Source organism: Scleropages formosus, chromosome 19, assembly GCF_900964775.1.
Source record: "Scleropages formosus chromosome 19, fSclFor1.1, whole genome shotgun sequence".
NCBI classification, from domain to species: domain Eukaryota; kingdom Metazoa; phylum Chordata; class Actinopteri; order Osteoglossiformes; family Osteoglossidae; genus Scleropages; species Scleropages formosus.
The window spans coordinates 21160785-21183709 of NC_041824.1; the positions used below are offsets into that span (position 1 = coordinate 21160785).

The window sequence follows — 22925 nt, forward strand, 5'->3', positions numbered from 1 at the left end:
TCTGTCAGGAAGTTGGTGATCTACCGACAGATGGAGGCGGGCACAGAGAGTTGGGTTAATTTGGACAGGAGGAGGTGTGGGATGATGGTGTTGAAGGCTGAGCTGAAGTCCACGAACAGGATTCTCACATAAGTCCCTGGTTTGTCCAGATGTTGCAGAATGTAGTGCAGTCCCATGTTGACTGCATCATCCGCAGACCTGTTTGCTCGGTAAGCAAAATGCAGGGGGTCCAGCAAAGGTCCAGTGATGTCCTTCAGGTAGTCCAACACCAGTTTTTCAAGTGACTTCATGACCACAGACGTTAGGGCGACAGGTCTGTAGTCATTAAGTCCTGTGATTTTGGGTTTCTTTGGGATGGGGATGATGGTGGAGCGTTTGAAGCAGGAAGGAACTTCGCACATCTCCAGTGATCTGTTGAAGATCTTTGTGAAGATAGGGGCCAGCTGGTCAGCACAGGTTTTTAGGTAGGCCGGTGAGACACCGTCTGGGCCTGGTGCTTTTCTTGTCTTCTGTTTGACGAAGACCCGACGCACCTCCTCTTCGCAGATCAAAGGTACAGGAGGGGGGGAGGTGGGGGTTACTTGAGTTGTTAAGTGATTGGTGGAGAGAGGGTCTGAATGGGTGTAGGGTGTGAGACAGGGTTTATCAAACCTGTAATAAAACTCATTCAAATCGTCGGCTAGTTGTTGAGTTGACACGGTGCCGGGGGGTGGTGTCTTGTAATTTGTGATGTCTTTCATGCCTTTCCACACCGACGCAGGATCGTTGGCTGAAAACTGTTTCTTCAGCTTTTCAGAGTAGTTTCTCTTAGCCACTCTGATCTCCTTTGCTAGTGTGTTTTTGGCCTGTTTATACAAGACTCCGTCCCCGTTCTTGTAGGCGTCTTCTTTGGCCTGACGAAGCTGTCTGAGTTTTGCAGTGAACCACGGTTTGTCATTGTTGTATGTTAAACGAGTCCTGGTAAGGAAGTATTAGGCCTAGGCAGAGGTACATGTACACACCACCATCAATTTAGAATCAAGTCTCCTGAAAAAAAAGTCCTTGGACCGCGGGAGGAAACCCACATGAACACAGGGAGAACATGCAACCTCCATGTATGCTGAGCCAAATTCGAACCCACAACTGAACCCACAGGACCAGTTTTACCGGTGCTACCCAACGTGCCACATATTTGCCGCAGATCAGTACGTATGTAGGCCTTCCAAAAACCTACCAAAAGTCGTACAAAGATTTAAAGTTTTGCTTGTTTCTAAAATGTTTATTTTAAAATCAGAGAAAAAAAAGTACTGATTTAAAAGTTTTTCAGCCGTGTTTGACATAAGAAGGTACGTAACTGCTGCCACAATACTGTATAACCAGGGGAGGAGAGAACTTCAGTGTCATGCTGAATGTCCCTTACTGGAATGCACAGTACATATGTAACTGTAAATAATTTATAGTGATAAAATAATGGCCATCACTTAGGCCTCCTAGCATTTTCAAGACCCTTTTAGTGGAATTCCTTGCATTAAAATGGGCAATAGCGGGGAAGGTCCTGCAGGTTCACCGATCAACAGAGCTCATCTGTATGAGAGGGAAATTTGTCCGAAGCAGGGCGGATGGCACAGAAATAGCAAAGCGGGTTCTTGTAAGCGGCCATTCTCCGCGCTCCCTCAATGGTCCTCCTCACCGGCAGCCGTGTGGGTGGAAGTGGATGTGGGACGGAGGAATTCCAATTCACGGATTCACCCAGCAGGAAGAAGACACAAGAAAAGCACAAAAAGGCGCACGGTGGCGTAAGGAAGGCCGGAGCCTTGATTCCGAGAACGCGGTCGCAGCCTTCGTTGTTTTTCGGCCCTGAGAAGAAAGTGCCTGGGATGAGCCTCGTAGTTAATAACGTAGGCCACGGTGTAAAATCGATCCTCTTCTTCAGTAGTGCTCTGCACATTTTTGGCACATGAAGCTCCTCGATGTGCCGTTTGCATTCATCATTATTAAAGTTTCGCACGCTTTAGTGTAGCACCGCTGGAACTGAACTGCACACTCTTGAACCGCCAAAAAGGCCCCGGCAGCCGCACACACTCATCAGTCAATCGAACCCATCCGACTCCGTCATGTTTTCCAGACTCATTCCTGAATGACAGTTACGGTCACGTTAACCCATCCAGCAAAGTCCTTGGAGACTGACAATGAAATGCGATGGCATGTGTCACCCAAGGGGTCACCAACTCTAATCTTCCGACAAGAGGGAACCCATAACTAAGGAAATTTTTCCTGTATTAAATACCAGTCTGACAAAGCACCTGACTTTGTTATTCTTCACCGTTATATTTCCGTAGTTCATCGTCTGGGGATACAGCACCTGGAATAGGTTCTCTGCTAGTGAAAGTGAAAATGAAATCCAGAATTGAACACTACAGTGGAGTGTCTAGTGCCAAAAGAAGATAGATGTGCATATTGCCATTAATTTAAAAAAAAAAAAAACACACATCTCCACATGATATGTATTGTTTAAAAGGTGGAAGATGGTGGTGCTTAAATGAAGGGAAAAACAAAGAAGAATAAGCACGGTAGCCTGACTTATAAAAAGACTAGTTCTTGTGGTGTTTTAAAAGTGCATCTTTTTTATTTTAAAAGCATACAGCCAGGGGTTTCAGTTCCTGCTTTCATGCAGGGAAAAAACAAGAGACACAAGAAATGATCTCAGTCAGAATTTGATCCACTGGCCTTTGCGCAAATGACAGGCATAATCCGGTGGGTGGGCTGGGAGCACGCAGCTTACACGGCAAAAAGGTGAGCTGGACACGGCGCCTCGGACACGGAAATGGAGTTAATAAGACAAATGACTCGGTATTGCTTAAATCCTTCTTTAAATTACAGTATTCTTCACCTGACACCTGTCATTCATAACACAATGAATAATTAAAGCACACAAAATTTACATTAATCAGACACTTTTCTCCAAAGCATCTTCCAGTGAACTCTATGTAGTGTTACCAGCCCACACACCTTATTCACCAAGGTAACTTACACTGCTAGATACACTACCTACTATGGGTTACTCATCCATACATCAGTGGAACACACACACACACACTCTCTCTCTGTCACTCACACACTATGGGTGAACCTGAACAGTATATTCTTGGACTGTGGGAAGAAACCAGAGCACCCAGAGGAAACCCACACAGACACGGTGAGAACATGCAAACTCCACACAGACTGAGAGGGGACTGAAGCCACATGCTCTCGCACCACCCAGGCGCTCTGAGACAGCAGCGCTACTTACCATGCCACCCTTAAAGCAGAGAAAATAAAAACATTCATGTATTGAACCATTGTCTTTATTTAAGGCAAACAATTTTAACACAAAATCTGAGAAAAGTTTGCGGTGTTTTTTTTTTAATGTCATTTCGTCTGTTACAAGAGAATAAATATCTGTTTGTCTTGACTCAAAAAGACATCAGGGGAACCTTTTCTCTGGAAAAAACAGAGCATTGACCAGCAAATACACAGGAATACCATAGTGAAAGGATTCTGCCATCCATATGGTCATGGCAGAGATCCAAACACAGCGAAGGCAAAATTATGGTACTTGGAAGAAGGTAGGTAATACTGCCCATATTGTTTATAGGGCAATGCTGAAGACTTCATACGTTGAACTTTCTGACCATGTAGGATTCTGCTGATAGTCCCAGTTTAAAATGCTTTACATCATTGCAGGAGATCAGCTGAATATGCTGAGGATTATACGTACTAACATGCTTGTGCTTATTTCATGTGTCGTGTTCCAGAAGAGTACTCTGGTCTTTGAACCTTCAGACTGGAATTAGAATAACAATCATAACCATGATTTCATAAAGATAAAAAAATACATATATATGTATATATATATATATATATATGTGTGTGTGTGTGTGTGTATATATACACACACACACACACACACACACACACACATATATATATTCATAACATGATAAAAAGTAGCGACATTAAAACTAGAAATAAAGGCAAAAACAAGAAGGAGAACATAGCACAATCAGACATGCTTTGGAGCAGTTAATTTGGCAAGAAAGCAAATTTTGATGTTGTCATATAAACCTCACAGTGAAAAGTTATTCCCCTTAAAGATTATAAAGCACAGTATGCAGTCATAATATTGTGTGCATACACATACATACATATACGCACACGCGCACACACACCCATACATACACTCATACCTATATGTATATTTTCTTTAAAAAACGTTTTTATAACAATTACAAGGTAACATACTGTCTAGTACCAGGGTGTCCAATGCCACAGCCTCTTGTTTAGAGGTGTTTTTTGTTTCTTTTTGTTTTGTATCACAAAATACTTCTTTGAAAGATAATAATGACATTGACAGTGCGTATAAAGGCCCACTTGCAGTCTCTGGTTAAGTGTCCGGACTGCCTCCAGCAGGGAAAGTTCTGACAAAATCCTTTGGAGGTGCGGTAAAATCCAGAACCAAGGCCAAAGAATTTCTTTGAAGTCCTTCATTTGATTTACCTTCTAAAAAAAACCTAAAACTATTAAAAACAAAAAAATAGTGGTGTCAACACTGAAACCATAATTGGGGGGAAAAAAAAAATCTTCAAAACAGGTCCGAAGACATACAATTCATTAGCTGATTGTTCAGCAAATATTTAAAACAAACAAACAAACAAACAAAAAAAAAAAATATCTTCATATTTTATTTGTTATGTTATCATATTAAGCACTTGGTCTTTGGTCAATTTTTTCCTTATGTACATACAAAGATTGGATTATGAACTAAAGGTAAAACTAAACTAAACCTTAATAAAAACTAAAGGTAATAAATAACAATCCTAAAGTGGAAACAAAAGTATCTGTTCTCGAAACTAAAAAAAAAAATCAAATAAAGTTGCTCTAAGTTCAGTCAATTTCCTTCCGAGGGAAAAAAAATGTCAGAAAACAATGACTTTCTATCCCTCGGATCGCCTGCAGGAAAGCAGCGCACGAAAAGCCCGTCTTTGTCGTGCGGCGATAAAAACAGACCACCGCTGCACACAGAAGTCTTGCTCCACGGCAGATGATTCACGGCTGTTTTTTATTGCTTGCGAAGAGCCCGTCCCACCGACTCTTGTTCCTTCATGCAAGTGGGACAGCCGCTGCCTCTAACTGCTGGGGGGGGCATCGTTGAGAAAGTAAGTGGTCATCTCCCCCTTCCCTTTCACCTTCACCACCCCGCGGCATTCCAGCTGGTACCCTTTGCTGGCCAGGACCTGGTACATGTCTGTGGTCACCTAAGGAGAGACAAGACCGCATTGCACCGGCGCCATTTCTGAGCCTTGGAACAATTAACGCAGCTCCGGGTTGGACACAGTCCACATGATGCTCTGCTGTACTGCGAAGAGCGGCGATGAAACCTTAGGAGAGACCTTCCTCCCTCGAGATGATTTCGCTAAAGAACACCGATACAAGGCTCCTCATCCGCTGACCTAAAACACCTCACTGGAAATTGACATGATCATGGCGAGTATTGTACGGTATGTGCGCTGTGGTCACGATCTACAATCGGCAAGGATTTCCCAGCAGGGGGCAGCACCCCCAAACTGAAGAGTAACAGCAGTGTGCAAGGCTTTGCCCTCTAGGCCCATATGGTCCCACTTGATTTTTATGTCCGAAAGGACAAAACATCCTTTTTAATGTCACTCTTTCATTTTTTTTTTTTTTTGGGTGGGGTTACAAATGACATGCCACAAGAATGTTATTTATAAAACGGTCATTAAACTGTTTTTTCCTCGTTGCAAATGTTTCGGGGAACGATTTCACTTCCCAACAGATTGCAATTTTCAGAAAATCGAATCAGAACTACGAACCAGCGCGTTTCGCAGGGTGCAGAGCCGTCACTCTTCAGAACCACTAGTATATTTTATGACCTCTGCCGTCAAGTTCTGGGAATTTTATACACGAGCGTCCAAATAAGAGAAGACGGCACAAGCGTGACCGTGTTTCTGTGCGCAGTCGAGGTCAGAATCTGAAACTTGGCTGGCTGAGACCCTTTGCAGTGTCACGATCACGAGTACGCTGAAGTATTTAACGTATAACAAAGATTTCAGTCTCATCCTTTTACAGTCGACAATAATAGTTTCCAGCCCAGTCTTACTTACTGTGACGGCGTTTCACAGCAGCGAGAGCGTAACTGTAATGAGAGGGATCTTGAAGTACCTGGATGCGGTCGGGGACCCCTGTGCTGTCCATGCGGCTCGCCACGTTGACCGTGTTCCCCCAGATATCGTACTGAGGCTTCCGAGCGCCAATGACTCCCGCGACCACAGGCCCTATGTTTAAACCTGAGAAAACAAAAGAAAAAAGTGTACTGCATTGCCGTGTCTCCTCTGTCCACCCAGCGGTGCTATAGGGAGGCCTTAGTGACCATTGAGAGGGTCTAAACTACTAAAAAAACCAATATATTTTTATTATATATACCTTGCTGGTGTCATCATGTTTTCTGCTGCAACCAAATGCAATTTAGGGACAGCTGGTAGGGTTGTAGTTTGAGCTGCTGCTTTTGGTCCCAAAGATCACAGGTTGGATCCCCAACTCCAGCTGTAGTACCCTTGAGCAAGGTATGTACCCTAAAATTGCTCCAGTAAAATTACCCAGCTGTATAAATGGGTAAATAATTGCCAGTAGCTTAACGTTGTAAGTCGCTTTGGAGAAAAGCATGAGCTAAATGAATAAATGTAAATTTCCTTTTGGAATTAATAAAGTTTTCATTCATTCATTCATTCATCCATTCATTCATTCATTGCTTGAGACTTTCATGTCCGCAGCTATGTCTCCTTCTCTCAATGTAATGGATAAATTGTACTTTTGCTGAGATGTACGTCGCTTTGGACAAAAGCGTCTGTTAAGTGAGTAAATGTAAATGTAAATGTAAATGTAATTCATTCATTCATTCATTCATTCATTCAGTCATTCACGTGTCAACATCGAGGGACAGTGTCAGTCGAACTTTGGATCATGGCTCATTTACATCTCCTTGAAGGGGAAGCTCGGAGACTCGGGTTTTCCAAAAGCAAAACAAAGCTTTGCAGAATCGTGACGCAGGACGGCATTGCAGTAAGCGGTAAACAGCAAACGCAACTTTGTGACCTTCACTTCAGGTCAGTCACAGGGAGAGCAAACAAAGGCCTTGGAGATGCAACTCATCCCCCCGGCTGTGCCCGGGAGCTGCTCTCCTCACGCCGCACATTCAGGGATCCCAGAGCCCAGAAAAACAACTGCTTTAAGAGATTTTTCGATCGACACAGCAATAACACAGCCAAAGGGCAGAGAAGAAAGAAAACCTTGCAGGCATGACTTCGACTAAGGGCCGCGGTTAAGCTTTCGCGCTGCTTTTCGTCCGCTCTCTCAGTTTTGGGCCCTTCTTGGGCCTTTTATTCCTCATCTGCTAGAAAATGCTGTCTAAGTTGCATCTTTTTCTAATTTGATTTGTCCCGTGCGCGTGTAAATCCAAGGCAATTTCCTTCTTGATCCAAATGGAGAATAAAACTCGAACGTGAATTTGAGCAACCATAGCTAAGCACAAACTTAGGAAGGTTATCCGACTGCGTCCTTCCAGCCATCAGAAGCCTGCGGAGGCCTTACCGATCTTCATTTGGAAGTTGTTGAAGGAATGCTCGTTGATGTACTTCATCTGCTCCCGCAGCCTCATGGCGTAGTCGGCCAGGGCCACTATGTGGGAACGGCCCTCCTTGTCGTAGGTGGAGTCGTTGAGCCCAGACGCTGCCATGTAGGTGCTACCGATGGTTTTGATCTTCTCCAGCTGTCTGTACTTCTCCTCGCTGATTATCTGATGGATGGAGACAGAGCCCAGCTCAGAGGCGGTCGGTCTTCCGACGCTCATCGCAGCTCGTCCCGTACCCGACGCCCGTACCGAACCCATCTCGCTTCCTGCGTGCGGCACGCTGCCCCACGGGCTTCCCCCTCACCTCGTCGAAGTCGGCGATGATCTCGTTGAGCAGCCGCAGGCACTCCACGCCCTCGTTGTTGGCTTCCAGCTCCACGTAGAACTCGGAGAAGTTGCTGATGGAGGCGAACATGACGGCCACGCACTCGCAGGACTGGTAGTAGAGCTCGTCGTTGCGGCGCTCGCGGGCCAGAAAGTGGGCAGCCACATCCTTGGGCAGAATGTTGTGCAGGAGCCGGCGGTTGTAGGCCTGCAGCTCCTCCATCTCTTCCTTCTCCTCGGTGGCCTGGAGAAGGGAAAGCGTTTAAGGTCCGAAGTCATTCTTTAAGAAGCAAAGTTAACGTTTGAGCTGTGAGGGTTACTGAAATCACTTTGCTCGACGGACAACGTGTTCGCGCAAGAGCGGAGTGGGCTGTAACAGTCCGGCACGTTCTGGTTTAACCGGGTTTGGGAGTGACCGGATCGGCCCACCTGCAGTTTCCACAGGAAGTCCAGGCGTGCCGTGGACTCCACCTGCTGCGCGTGCAGGTACAGGGCCAGTACAAACACCGTGAGGATCACCGGGGTCATCACCTTCAGAGGGACTTTGGTCACACTCTCTGGGCTGCAACACAGGCATTAAATGACGCTCCCCCGCATGTTGTTTCACACACGCGCCGTTTGCCGAGACACACAAACGTACAGCTCCCAAGAACTTTAAACAATGGCGGAAGAGGAAAACAGAAGCGGGATGTGGACTTACCATGGCTCCGTTTCATTGAAAAAAGGCCTGAAGTAATGAAGAGAGAAACACAATGAACATTACACGCCAGCCGCAGATGAAGTCAATTGGACGCATATTGATATATCCTTAGCGGGACTCACCCTGGGAGAGTTTCGTTAAAAGGCCGAAAGTTACTAATGGGAAAGAACAAAGAAGGGTCTTGTCACGTGGCCGCAAACGGGATTATTTAGCAATAAAATGCACACAGCTGAAAATTAAAGACAGAACAGCGAAACACACAGAACGCAAGTTGCGCATCGTGCCATACGGGCCGAAACGCGGCCCTTAAGTGCGGCCGAGCGCAGGCCGCAGGGGGGCACTCACAGGGCGTTGGCGGTGACGAGGAGGTCGGCGTTGTCGAAGAGGGCCGCCTGGGGCCACTCGACCAGCAGCAGGAAGCTGAGCTGGATGAAGAGCATGAGCGCCAGCTTGCCGATGCTGCTGATCTGCAGGAAGACGGAGCACGCCAGCAGGGTGAGCAGCACGCTGTAGCTGAAGTACTGCGGAGAGCAGGGAGAGGGCGACGCCGGTCAGCATCTCGTGCCTGTTCGTGAACGTTCCTTTTGCTGCGATGATCCCCTTCCCCTCGTAGAGCTGCGTGCTCCGAAGACACGGCCACCCACCTCAGGGAAGGGGCAGGATGGGGCTTCGCCGGGGCACACGGAAAGCCCTTCGCCCGACGACAGCGAGAGGTTGCGGATGACGCACGGCGTCACCTCGTCCCGTGAGGTGTTCAGCTTGCGGGCCACACATTCTACAAGGCTCTCGGTGTCGCAGGCAAACTGCAGGACGAGCAGCGCAGGGTCGGACGCGCAGATTCGGAGAGAGAGCGGGGTCAGGAAATAGAATGACGGAAGGCAACGTTTAATAAAAATAGAGACAATCCTTTCCTTTATCTCCTGGCAATCCTTACCATGTTCACAAAGGCAGTAACGAAGACAAGTATGATCGTGAAGACTCCCACAAGAGTGCTGTTGGTGCGAGACTGCACTATCTTCTTTGACACAGTCTGCATGGCACTTGGGAACAGCTAGTGGGGGAAAAAAGGACAGCGGCGTTACCACTCCTGCGCTCCCTCACTCACCCACTTTCCTTAACCGCCTGTTCAAACCAGGGTTGCGGCGCAGCTTATCCGGCAAGCGCAGGGCACAGGGCTAAGTGGAGGACACCCTGGACAGGACGCCAGTCCACCACAGGGTACAACTCTTGGCTGTGGTTTGTAAAGTTATTTCCATATTTGATGTGTCCCCTCAGGGCGGAGGACGCCGCACGCGAGGCTTCCGGGCGATGCTGTCCGCGGCACGTGAAATTGCGGGACGTGTTTCGGAGAGCGCGAACTGACCGAGGGGATGACATAAGCACGCCCGCCTCGCGGGCAGGAAGAGAGGAGCGGTACTTCATCAGAAAATCGGGCGAGTGCGCCGCTGTTAGACACTTACCATCCAAACACAACCCAGGCAGCCCCACAAATCCCCGCACTTAAGCCGGGAGTGGGGTCCTGAAGGACGTGTATAAACTGGAGAGGAAGAGAGGAGTGCAGTGTTGGCAGCACGGCGTGTGGCTGCCGTCCAAAGCCCAAGGTATGCTGGGTAACGCAAAGGGGCCCCGCTGCTGAGTTCAGTTCGCCTCATTTCAAACGAAATACCGCTTTTCGGCGTTACCGCGAGTTCTCCTCTCAGACTGCCCCGCGTGGTTACCGTTCGTTCGGTTACGCGGACGCTTTGGCGACACGGCCGTTTGTTCACGCGCCGAAAAGCCGCTGGTGCGAGAAATTCGATTTTTGACAATCTTAGACCGAAAACAAAAACATACCAAGGGACATCCTGCACCGCGAGATGTCGTTTACCGCGTGTGCTCTTCCGCAACGCAAAGGCGGAAACGTTACACTTCAACCATCGGCAAGCTCAGCAAGAGTCGGTAGCATAGGGCTTAGGGCCGCTGCCTTGCACTCATCCCCCCTCCTGCCGTAGTACCCTCGAGCAACAAGCTTACCCTCAGTTGCTCCAGTAAAAACTACCAGCTGTAAAATGGGGTAAAGCACTGTAAGCAGCTCAACGCCAAGTCGCCTGGAAAAAAGCGTCAGCTAAATAAACGTCAGCGCAAAGTACGGAGACGTGACCCACCTTAACGCAGGAGTAGATGGCACAGATGAAGAGGATGTTGGCGAGAATGATGAAGATGCTGACGTAGATGCCCAGCATGAGCGGAGTGCTGCAGGAGGGAGAGAACAGGAGGCAAAGATTAACACCTCGCGAGCCCTCCGGCCACAAAGCGCTCCGCCGGAGATCGATACGCATCGCGCCGAAACGCAAGCGCTCGGAACGACGCCCCTGCGGCCACACGTCACGGAGCTCTTGTACATTTCAAGTCTTTTATCAAGAACCAAGTAGTTAGATCCTTCACGTTACTACGACATGAGAGGAAGCTCTTTACCAAGCGGCAGGTGCTTAAAACGGACTCTTTCGTATAGGAGGAACATATAACACTTTGTGTACCTGCCAATCTATCTACCAAAAGAGAGAGGGAAAGAGAGATGCTAATGAGAATACACTCACCTGCACACACATGCATATATTAATACCAGACTTTAAAACTGTATCCAATGCTTTATTACACAACGTGTAAACCTGCATAACATTTTAGTGTAGACCTTCTGAAACACCCATCTGTCCGGGACATTTACTTTAACGCGAATGAGCGTGCGTGAGCGTCAATAAGGTGGTTGTAACTGGAAATCACTGAAATTACTTTGTCGCTTCCATAAGCGTCGCAACAGCATGTCACTCACTGTGGGAATACGATGATCTGAATGAAGGTGATGAAACAGAAAACAAGCAGTGTGCAAGCTACATAGCCCCCAAAGCGGTCATCCACTTTTTTGGAGTACTGTAAACAAGCACAAAAGCAAGATCAGTGATTTGCTGTAATAGCAGAGACCTGAGTAAACAACACAGAAGACATCACACGTCTAGCAGGATGCACATATTTTTTTGTACAAACTCATAGAATATAGTAGAAACACGTACATCGATGCAATTATGTACTCATGCGGTAAAGAACTCGTTTTTGTGACCTGAGGGTTACTGGTTCCCAAGCCTTAGACCCAGCTCTTCTACCGATGAGCAAGGCAGATAACCTGAAAAGCCGTGGTAAAATACCAGGCTCTATAAACGTGCGAGGCTGGATAGGAAAAGCAACCGAATAATGATGTCAAATCAGCTCAGCTCATAGAACCGAGGTTCAGTTTGTCCATCGATGAAACCGCTAACGTCCCCGTGATCGCCGTGCGTGAGGCAGAAACAGTCAGATGGGGAGGGAGAGCAGACCTTTTTCTCCAGGTCGGAGGTTTGGAAGGTCAGCAAGAACTTCTTGACGTGGTCCTTGCGGAGCTGGTCGATGCTGCGAGCGTCAATTGCTCGTCCCAAGAACTCGTCAACTTCATCTTCAGGGTTCATGGCCTCCTGGGCACCTCGACTAGAGGGGAGACAGAAATACGGTCTGAAGTGAGTGTCCGTGCTTGCATTTGCTTAATCCTTACAATAACCGTCTCGATCCTACATTTAGGCGCGGAGACAAAGTAAACGTGGAATATCGCTGCCATGCGTCCCACTGGTCTTAGAACATCTAAAACACAAACCGTGCCGAAGCATTAAATGAAAACACTTTCAGACTTGAGATGATCCCACTAAGCTTTGCTTACTTGTCTTTGCTGGAATTTTCATCGATGCCCTGGAAAGAGAGGGAGACGCTGATCAGAACGTAGAGTTCCCCAAATGCGCAGACTCACACGCACGTGCCCAGGTAATCCCACCGAGCCGGGATGGAGTTTCGATTAACGCGCTGAGGCCTCGAAAAAGACATCCAGCTCCTTATAGAAGCGGCAGAACTTAGAGATGGAGATACGGAGGGAGACGGGGGCAGAGACGGAGGGGCGGGCGAGGGGAAGAACCGATGGCGGCAGGAGGCAGGCACTCCACACACCACGCAAGCGGCAGGACTCGCTTCTGCTGCCTGTTCACCGCTCAGCGTCAACGAAAGACAGGAAATCTCGAAATAAGGAATGGGATTTCATGCAAAGGTCTGTTTGTTCCGTGAAAATAAGAGTTAAACGAAATGTAATAGTTAACGGAACAGTTGGATCAAGAGTGGGCCATGCTATCGGGGAGTTAGTTACACGCTCTTCACTAACGTCAGTCTCCAGAAGCGCCTACAATGTGTTACACCCATCTGACGATTTACAAAGGTTATTCGTTCCTTTACAAGGTGAAAATCTGTGAATCACATGTCCAGTTGCCTCTTATTGGAATGAGGGGAAATTATGACTGGTTTCTGAGCCAGAAAAGTGAGCAGTTCTCAAAAACATGTTCAAACGTGAGAACAACAAAAAATGTTAGAAGAGCTGTGTGTTCCAGTTACATAATTTCAGCAAATTTAATTATGCACGGACTGTAAATCAGATACCTGGATGATGGAATATATGGAAAATGCGGAACCTACACCTTCTACTCGCCTGCCTTATTCTTCTGCACCACTCCTGTGCTGAAGACCTGAGCATCTGCGATGCCACTCACCATCTGCCTGAAGACCTTGGAGTCCTTGGTCCTGGAGAAGGATCGGTCGGGAACCCAGCGAGGCATGAGCCCCTCGTTGGAGTTGGCCCGCGCCCGCTGCATCTTGGCCATCATGGCCTTCTCTTCTTTCTGCAGAGCAAAGGCACACATACACATAAAGACACGCTAGGCCTTGGACGTGCTGCTGAAACATCTCCGAAGCCCAGTCCACCTTCACGTCCATCTCAATTTCTAACACTAAAATAGGTTCCGGTTCAGTTGCGTGTGTTTAGCTGGGACGCTCTGTGTCAGACTGACCCTCTTTTGGCTGCAGCCCAGCACCAGGAAGGTCTCGATGCTATGCTCCTTCAGGTAGGCGTTCCTCTCGCCCCCGAAGCCCGGCTCCACCTCATAGTCCCCATTCAAATACTGCAACGTCGCCTTTGTGATGTGGATCCGCCTACAACGTGTGGACAAAGAACATTCCAGGCTCTTTTGGAGTGCCAAGACGTCACCTATATGTTGGGTGCCTCTGAAACCGGTAAACCAGCCTGGCCATGCAAAAGACGAGAACATCTACAAAGCCCCCGACAGCAGTATGTCAGTGTGTGTATTGTATATGTGTATGTGCTCTCACACACACACACACACACACACACACACACACACACAGATGCCCGTGAGTTTGTCTCACCCTGCCTTCCCCCCCGCCTCCATGTGGTTGGCCAGCGTCACATCATTGGACCAGACATCGAACTGCCACTTGCGCAGGCCCAGTACGCCGCAGTGCACACGCCCGCTGTGGATGCCCACCCGCATGTTGACGTTGACCCCTGTCACCTCCCGCACCAGCCTGCAGGGGCAAGGGCCAGTGGGAAGTTAAAACGACGGCAGGTCACCGGCTGAAAAGAAGCAGAAGGAGACGTATAGAGAGGGACGGATCTACGGGGAGAGAGAGGGGAACTCACGAGATGGCCTCGATCATGTCCACGCCCATCTCGACGCAACAGTGCGCGTGGTCAGCCCGCGGTTCCGGCAGCCCGGACACGCAGTAGTAACAGTCCCCTAGGATCTTGATGCGTAGGCAGTGGTTCTCCTGCAGGGGGCGAGAGAGCAGGAGTAGCAGTGCCGGGTAGGGAAGCTCCGGGCCCCTAATTTGATCAGCGCTTTCCCAAGGACCACCTACAGCCATGATTTAGCGTGATGAATGAGTGAGACGGAGGTGGACCGTGCAGGCTTCCGACAGACTTTTCTTTTCTGCCGAATTCGGACGTTACGACGAGAGAGGCTTACCGCTGCCAATTTGTCAAAGCGAGCAAACAGTTCATTAAGAGTCATGACCAGCTCCTGGGCTGTACACTGGGAGGCGAGACTGGTGAAGCCCTCGATGTCCGCAAACAGGATGCTGGGGGATCAACACAGAAGGTCGGAGAAACCGTGAGAGTCACGCCTATCCGTTGTTGAAGACAGTATGTAAAGCACGTCCTCCGTTAGCCCTGTATATACGAAATCTATTTCGAGACTGGAGGTCGGCGGTCATTGGGAACTTGCCCGTCTTGCCAGTTACACTTAGCTACACTTAACACCATCGCAGGTCCCCCCTGCCGTGCACCCTGGGTATTGCGAGAGATACTTCACAAGGTGGCGGGACATTGGGAGCCTGCACATGTGCCGTGCGGTGATTTAATCTCCACTCCGGCCCTTTTCCCCGGGGGATCCATCAGCTGCTGGTAACTATCTAGTCCAGTGGTGTCCAACGTGAGGCGTGAGCTCTGCAAGCAGGGCCCCGAGAAAACTTGCTAAATAATTTATGTCTACTGTAATTATCGTGCGTGTGTGGCTACCCTCTGATGGACTGCTGTCCCGTCTAGGGTGCACCATCCCTCGGTGTTGCGCCCAGTGATTCGGGGATAGGCTCTGGACAACCGTGACCCTGATCAGGACAAGCGGTTATTGAAACTGGATGGATGGACGGATGGATATAATTACCCTAAATACTATAAATTCTGTTGAATCACCCGATAATACAGTTAGACACACACTTCAACACGCACCCCACTTAAATACAATAAAATGAGTAACAATTTTTCAATATAGGCATTAAAAACTCAGTTTGTCACCTACTATGATTTTTACATGCGTAGCCCTCAGACTAGTTCACAGTGACGATTGTGAAATTTTGGACAAGCTCATCTAGGGCTAGAACTACCTCTCACGTGTTAGAAGGGCAGTGCCCAGGCAGTGCTCTCCAGGTACCGGTTCGAATAGGAAAGAGGACAATTGACACAACGGCTGAAAATGGACTCTGGGAAGAAGCTGAGCTTGAATATGAAGGTCAAAGAGGAAGGAAACATGGCCTAAGAGAGCCTGATGTTGCCAACGTATGAAATCATTGATTAAAACTCTGCATTTAACCCCCGTTTAAAAATCTTTATTAGCCTATTAAGATATTTAATTGTTCCTTGAAATGTATTGAAGATCTCCACTAATGCTTCTGGTGTTCAACTTGGGTAAAAAGGTCATAAAAGGTCAGTGAGACAATGTTCACCAAAGACCACCCATCTTTAACAGTAAAAGTAATATTTTCATAGCGTGTATTCATAATCATAATGAAAACTTCACATTTATAACGAAAACTGTCAGATGTTGTCTCGCTGACCCACACACACATACACACCATCAAGCAGGGTACCTGCTGTCTGTACCATTAATTCTTTTCAACAAAACCAAGCAAAATTTGTGCAAGCTTCATCTCATAGTAATGTGTCTGCCATGAATTTTTTTGACCAGCGACCCATCCCATAACCCTAAATCACTCCTAAATTACCCCTGCCTATTCAGCAGTCGTGGCGTTCTGAGTCTACCTGACGTTGTCATGTTTCTGGATGTAGATCTTGTGAAACATCATGTCTTCTTTCTTGGCGTTGATGTCAGCCTTCATCTCCATAGCAACGTGTCTCGGCAGCACCGAGAGCAGCAGGCGTTCCTAAGAAGGAGAGCGCGAGAGCGCGGCGTCCTCACTCACTTGTCCGTTCAGCCCCGCTCCCTCGCACCGCTATGTGAAAGGCCTGCATGGTACGACAACTGCGAAACTGAGCGCACCGCTCAAGCCCGTGCTTGTGAGCACCGCTGTGCGCGGCACGCCTAGAATTCCGAGCCACACGGCACGTTATCGTGCAGGAAGGTGGAAAATGGAAAAGGAACTTTTGAGGATTGAAGTTAAACGTCAACGTCACTCTTAAGCAACTGATGCAAAGGACTTTTGCGGTATAGCACCTCTCCCTGTGCGCAGAACACGTAGTTTCTTTCGAAGATACTTAAGGAATGGGACTCGGGGTGTGGGATTCGTGCGACGTGGGCGTCCGTGCGCGGCGGCCACCTGCTGCTGGTTCTCCCTCTGCAGATGCAGCCGGGCCTGGATGTAGCCCCTGGTCTCCTGGAAGGCCTGCCTCTGGGACACCTCGGCCGGGTAGTGCGTGCAGATCCCGATGAGGTTGGTGCACAGGAATACCAGCACGTCGGCGCTCAGCTGGAAGAGAGCAGCGCTCGCGTGAAACGCGGGGGCAGCGAACGCGCCGCACGGCGGAGGCGGCGGCAGAACCGCGCGGCTCCAAACTGAAAAACGAGAGCGTGAGAAGGCAGAACTATCCGCCCCCTCCTTCCCCCCCTCCGACCTTCGAGGTCAGAGCAGGGTGTGTTTGACAAACTGCCAAAAGCATTTCGATTTATGGTTCCCTGGACAGCGTGACACTCCTTAAATCACATCAGCTGGGGACGCTGCTGGGAGGGGGGGGGGGGGCGCTGCAGACGGAACACATTTTTGCCCCTATTTTTACCGTTCTGTTTGTTTATTAATAATAAGTCATTCCGGGACACCTATCTCAATGATCGATGACTCAAACACGTGAATGTACAAATAGAAGTGGACAGCGCTTACAGTCGTAAGTCTATTTATATGGTACTTATCCTTCTGCAGCATGCACAGACCGCAGAGCGAACACGCACGTATATGCTGTCCTGCCTGAAAGTGTGTGAACCCGTCGCGCCCCTTGGTTTCGCCGCAAAACGGTCGTTTAATGAGAATCGGTGTTTCTCGTGTCACATAATAGGTGCGTAATGACCAGTTCCATATGTTGCTTTAGACGAAATCGCGCGTGTAGTAGAAACACACAAGTAGTGCAGGTGTAAAAATAAGTGAAGTCCAAGTGTCAGTGGTTAAACCAAGTAGGTAAGTAGAGTCAGGGGTGTAAATCATAGTCATTTATTCATTTTATACATTTATTGTAAGATTTAGGATTTCGATTCTATAAGTTTTTTTGAATATTTCATACAATATATATGACCGTTCCTATAGGGTGCACAGATAACATTGGAATACGTACAGGTGGAAGACTGATAAACAGTCTGAGGTATGCCGATGACACAACGTTGCTGACTGAATCAAAAGAAGACATGGAGCGTTTGTTGAAGAAACTCAGGGAAGGAAGTCGAAGGATGGGATTAGAACTGAACATGAAGAAAAGCAAGAACATGTCAACTGATAACATTGATAAATTCGAGCTTGATAGAGAAGAAATTGACATCGTTTCTAGTGTGAATCTTTTGGGAGCGCTTGTGAACACCGATTCGACCAGCACTCGGGAAATATTACGTCGTTTGGCATTGGGCAAGTCGACCATGAAGTTGCTAGACGGAATCTTCAAAGGCAAGGACATCAGACTGCAGACAAAGATAAGGCTAGCTCAGACTCTCGTACTCTCAGTTGCCAAGCATGGTTGCGAAAGTTGGACTATCCGTAAACATGACCGAAGAAAAATTGATTCATTTGAAATGTGGTGTCGGAGGAGAATTCTGCGTGTGCCATGGAAAGCGAGAAGAACCAACAAGTCAATCATGGAGGAAATCAAATCGGAAATGCCGCTTGAAGCGCAATTGATGAAGATGTGTTTGTCATATTTCGGTCATAGGGTTCGAAGGGAAAGATCACTGGAGAAGGATTTCATGACTGAAAGGATCGAGGGTACAAGGCGCAGAGGAAGACCGCCAATGAGATGGATCGATGCGATTACAATGATGACAGGGCGGACGCTCGAGGATCTCATCGGACTGGCACAAAACCGAGCCCTTTTTAATTCATTGGTCTATCAAGTCACCAAGAGTCGAACCCGAGTCGATGGTACATGACATGACATAGGGTTCACATGGTGTAGAACACGTGTCAGCATCTGGCTCCATGTGACATCATGGACAGTTGTATAGAAATAAGTAACCTGTAAGTAAAATGTAAATGTAAATGTAAGTAATAAAAGCAAGAGCAGTTCCAAAATAGAATCTTTACAATATAATCCACCTGAAAGGGAAACACATGTATACACCACATAATAAAGTGTTAAAGCGTCCAAGTTAATGAGAAATATTCTTTCAGGCCACTGGAGGAAACAGCAAAGATAACTTTTTTGGGCAAAAATTGGCTCAGGATGTCGGTAGCCAATGTATAAGTAATTCACAGGAAGCCAGTCTGAGAGCTGGGGGTAGTTTTTGAACCGGCGTCCTCAGCTCACGCTGCTTATCGAATTATTTTTTAACTTAACTTACCAAACCGATTGACAAAAATGTATTATATGTATACTGACGAGTGTTATGAGTGATGAGCTAGAACGTAATTATATAAGTCTTTTTATAGGGCAATCCTGCAAACAAGAAACAGAACATGGGTGTTGTTTGCTTCTGTTTTCTTGTGGTACCTGGAATCGATTTAAAAAAGAAAAAAAAAACCCTTTTCATTCTTCAGAGCTGAAGGGATATTTTCTCCAATTTGTACAAAGGACCAAATAATCTGCCTGGCCCACACAAATTCAAACATCACCAGCATCCCCTCTTCAACATCTAATAGCTAGAAGAGTGACAAGACCACCGAAGCAAACTGAAATAATCTCGTATACAGACGAAACACCCACTGCAGGTTCGTAAATGGACAGAATACAATGGAGCATTTTACCGTGACAATATTATATGGTGGCATTTGGTACTGGCAATATGAAAAAAGAAATCAAGAGCGCTGTTTGCATACAAGACAGTTAAAGGACCTGTGCCCTGATACCTACGGTACATTACCAAAGGATCCCAAATCCAAAGTGTAGTTCTCAGCTTTGCTTCCAGCGTCGTGGAATGAGCTCCCCCTCTCTCCCTCAGGACTGCTGAATCCCTAGCAGCGTTCACAAAATGTCTCAAATCTCAGCCGTCTGCCGCAATAACCTTCATATTTCCTACGAGAGCGATTCTACAAACACTTATTTAATATCCGTGGGCAAAAAGGGTGCTATAGGACAAACTAACAGTCCTTCAGTAATGGTGCGTCTGTATCTAAAGCTCTTTCTCTGTTGTGAAACGCACTTTCGTTTACTCTCAGTTGCGCGTCGCCTCGAAGAAAAGCGCGCGCTCTGGAACGAACGTAAACGCGCGACGTCTGGCGTTCGATGCTCCGCGTCCAGAACCGTTGACACAAACGAAAGCCGCCGAAGACGCACTTCGAAAGCGCTTAAATGCCCGGTTCCGTTTAGCTTTCGCCGTCACAGCTCTCTCTCGTTTCTGTGTGTTTCCTTCTTGGCCGTGTCACCTCTCCTTGCACGCATGCACGCACGCACGCACGCCACTTTCAGATATCCGTTCTTCCATTTCGGTCCGGACTGACAGCTGGCCACAGTTCACAGCAGTGCGGGGACACGCATGCGTGCGCACAAACTCCTCTCCAGTGGCCTGGAATGAGCTCTGCTCGGGGGGAAGAAACTTGAGGGAACGCGCTCGCGAGCTGCGTGAACGTTAAAACAAAACACTTTAAACATTTTCGCAGATAAACATTCGTCAAAGCAAGAGGTTCGTAAGTGAAAACGCGCCCAAGCCTTGGAAAACACCGCCTCTGCCTAACTTGATTCTCTCTATATATATATAATTCAACGTACAGCACAAACTCGCCAACACCGAAAAAAAACGCCGTGGACCTACAATGACCTCTGAAATGGTGTACGTAGCAGCAGTCTATACTTAAATTGTTTAATCCCGGACCGCTGGTGATGTTTCCTTCCGTTCCGATAAGTGTCAGTCCATTAAAATGATCCTGAAATAGCATCCCTATCGCATCTGAATGCCAGAACTGCGAAACGTTTTCCAAAAAGGAAAAACACTATGATAAATACACAATGGAGGACTTGTGATGATTTTTATTGTTTACTTCCGCGCAAGACTGAGTGTTGTTATTCCCGGGTGACCGATTTCATGCCAGGCTGATCTCAGACCAGCTGAAGCTGCAGAATCCGTAAACTGCGGCCTTCCGCTCCGTGTCGGCGGGCCCGAGGCCGTCGCCCGTAGCCCAGCGTCTCTCGCGAGTCGCTCAGCTTCGCTCGTGTCGTCCAACGTGCGCGTGCTCGCAACAACAGCCCCCGCTCCCGGGTCCGCTGGTATGCCCCGCCCCGCCCGGATCCCGCCTTTGGAAGTGCTCCCGGGAGCATCCCGAGCGCAGCCTGGGAAAATGACTTGACCCTCAACGCGAGCCAAAAAAAAAAAAGTCCTCTTGAGGTTGCCGTTAATGCAAAAGAAGGACGGCGCAGGAAAGAGGGGAGCGCGTGCTGAGATTACTCTTTAACGCGGGCCGGGAAAAGCGCGCCGGCGGCGCCCGGGGCAGAGCTGTCCTTCGAACAAACAAAGGCGAAACGCGCCGGCGGGGACAGATGCGAGGGACCGGCACAGGAAGAGCAGGCAGACGGACGCGGTGAGAGCAACGCGAAGCCCGACCCCTGCTGGGCACATGCGGGAGTGGCGATGCCCAGACACGGGCATCTGCCGGGCGCCTCCACTCGAGCGCCGACAGCGAGGGCGAGATGCCTATTTGTAGGGAAAGCGTAAGCGGCACCCAACAGCCACAATACTCCTCTTGAGCAGATGTGGAGGGGGCGGCACCAATAATCAGCTCTCCTCGCACGACCAGCAGGTGGCGTAGTGGTTAGAGCTGCAGCCTCAAATCCCACATCCCGATCAAGGTACTTACTTTGAATTGCTCCAGTACGGGTACCCTGCGGCATAAATGGGGAAATAACGGTAAGTCACTGTAGAGAACAGCATCAGAGAAATAATATAAGCCGTATCAAGCCAGGAGGAGAATAACTGGGAATGAAACACACATGCGGGTCATAATGGGTCAAGTACTCACCTCTAGTGCCGTGCAAGGTAAATATGGGCAGAGTAAGAGGTGCTCTACAATATGGGATGTGTGTTCAGATGATTTTTTAAGTCGAGAAGCACGACCCGGTGCTCGGCAGCGGTATGTCGTACAGCCACGTTGCCATGCCGACAAACCCGTCGACGCGTGCCACTCGTGCGCGCTCGCTCCCCGCACCACTAACTTATCGGTTCCGAGGACGCGGAAGGAGGATGGAGACCGCGGTGGGCTGTTTGGAGGCCGTCGGCCGGAGCGCGCGTTCGAGGGCGACGCGAAGGGAGGAAAAGAAGAGCAGCGCTCAAGGAAACAGGGACAGAGGCTGACAGACAGAAAGGAATACAAAGTAGATAAGGGGAACAGAAAGGGGCCACGGCGACATTCAGCAGATGTCTCGGAGGCCTGTTTACGCGCCGCCGTGGAAACGCCGGACGTGGCTCCGTGCTAAGATGGCGGACCGGACGGGCTGGCTCTCTCCCGGGAGGACAGCTCTCGTGTTGACACAACAGGACATCACAGTCCCGAGCGCCACCCTAGGGCACAGATTCATTGTTCTCAACAGAAGGGATGGCATGTAATCTATCTGTTTTATCTCTCGAGGCATCAGGACACCGGTGCCTTTAGGGACCCTGCTTTTTTGCACTGCAAATTAAGGTAGGGCTGTGCGAACAGAAACAAAAACCTTTAAACAAACAAAAAAAAAAAAAAAAAAACAAAGTAGCTCGTGTCGGATTTTCGGACAATTAACATTTGGAATAGATTACAAGGAAGGAATGACCGGACTGAAACTGACTGTTAATTATCGAAAAAAATTTCGAAAGCGATCAAAAAAACCCCCGCTCAAAAGCGCACGGAAATTTTACCTTTGATAAGTGTTTTTAGGAATAAATTTGACCTCTTCTTCAGCGTTAACCATTTCTCAGAAATGACAGCTGTTTATAACTTGCAACCAACGCACTGATTTTGACCATGGAGTAAAAGGTTTTTCGAAACGAGTGCTTTCAGCGATGCCGCGTACGATCCCGGAGCAGCTTGGCGAAAAAGTAATTATGATAAAAACGCATGAAATAACACAAATGGGATTACGTAACATCTAAATGTCGCACGCGGCCTTCCGCAGCGGACGCGGCTGTACGCGTACGGTTGCACATCAGCCTGGAAATAAAAAGCGAAACACCTGCAGCAAGCGCTCGAAAACTAGATCTCACGGCTTACTTAATGCCGAGAGACCGTAACTGCATTACGCGCCCGTGTTCATCACGGCCACGCTAATAAAAGCTTCTATTACTGCACGTCTCCGCCTTGGCCCGCTGGCCCTCGGACAGCGTCCATCCGGGCAGAGGACTCGGCAGCAGGAGATGACAGGAAGACTTGGTGCAGACCTCAAAATGCATTTACTTCGTTCTCTCTCTGCGTGTGTGTCTTGACGGATCTGCTGGCGCAACAATCTCCTCTAAA

The 22925-nt window shown here is 48.3% G+C and overlaps 1 protein-coding gene across 1 annotated transcript in view; it reads right to left on the minus strand.

Moving 5' to 3' along the window:
* Nucleotides 1-3964: 3964 nt before the first annotated feature.
* Nucleotides 3965-22925, minus strand: part of LOC108939304 (adenylate cyclase type 6-like) — a 54129-nt gene continuing 35168 nt past the window's right edge. Inside the window, exons 4-24 of the mRNA XM_029246188.1 lie at nucleotides 16638-16787; nucleotides 16123-16244; nucleotides 14552-14663; nucleotides 14227-14354; nucleotides 13953-14111; nucleotides 13577-13718; nucleotides 13280-13408; nucleotides 12409-12437; nucleotides 12035-12182; nucleotides 11497-11594; nucleotides 10832-10919; nucleotides 9622-9738; nucleotides 9332-9490; nucleotides 9033-9208; nucleotides 8810-8842; nucleotides 8688-8714; nucleotides 8417-8549; nucleotides 7968-8231; nucleotides 7624-7828; nucleotides 6199-6323; nucleotides 3965-5273 (exon numbers count right to left, since the gene is read on the minus strand). Coding sequence (XP_029102021.1) covers nucleotides 5145-5273; nucleotides 6199-6323; nucleotides 7624-7828; nucleotides 7968-8231; nucleotides 8417-8549; nucleotides 8688-8714; nucleotides 8810-8842; nucleotides 9033-9208; nucleotides 9332-9490; nucleotides 9622-9738; nucleotides 10832-10919; nucleotides 11497-11594; nucleotides 12035-12182; nucleotides 12409-12437; nucleotides 13280-13408; nucleotides 13577-13718; nucleotides 13953-14111; nucleotides 14227-14354; nucleotides 14552-14663; nucleotides 16123-16244; nucleotides 16638-16787 — 2673 coding nt within the window. The 3' untranslated portion in view covers nucleotides 3965-5144. The remainder of the gene's footprint in view (nucleotides 5274-6198; nucleotides 6324-7623; nucleotides 7829-7967; nucleotides 8232-8416; nucleotides 8550-8687; nucleotides 8715-8809; nucleotides 8843-9032; nucleotides 9209-9331; nucleotides 9491-9621; nucleotides 9739-10831; nucleotides 10920-11496; nucleotides 11595-12034; nucleotides 12183-12408; nucleotides 12438-13279; nucleotides 13409-13576; nucleotides 13719-13952; nucleotides 14112-14226; nucleotides 14355-14551; nucleotides 14664-16122; nucleotides 16245-16637; nucleotides 16788-22925) is intronic.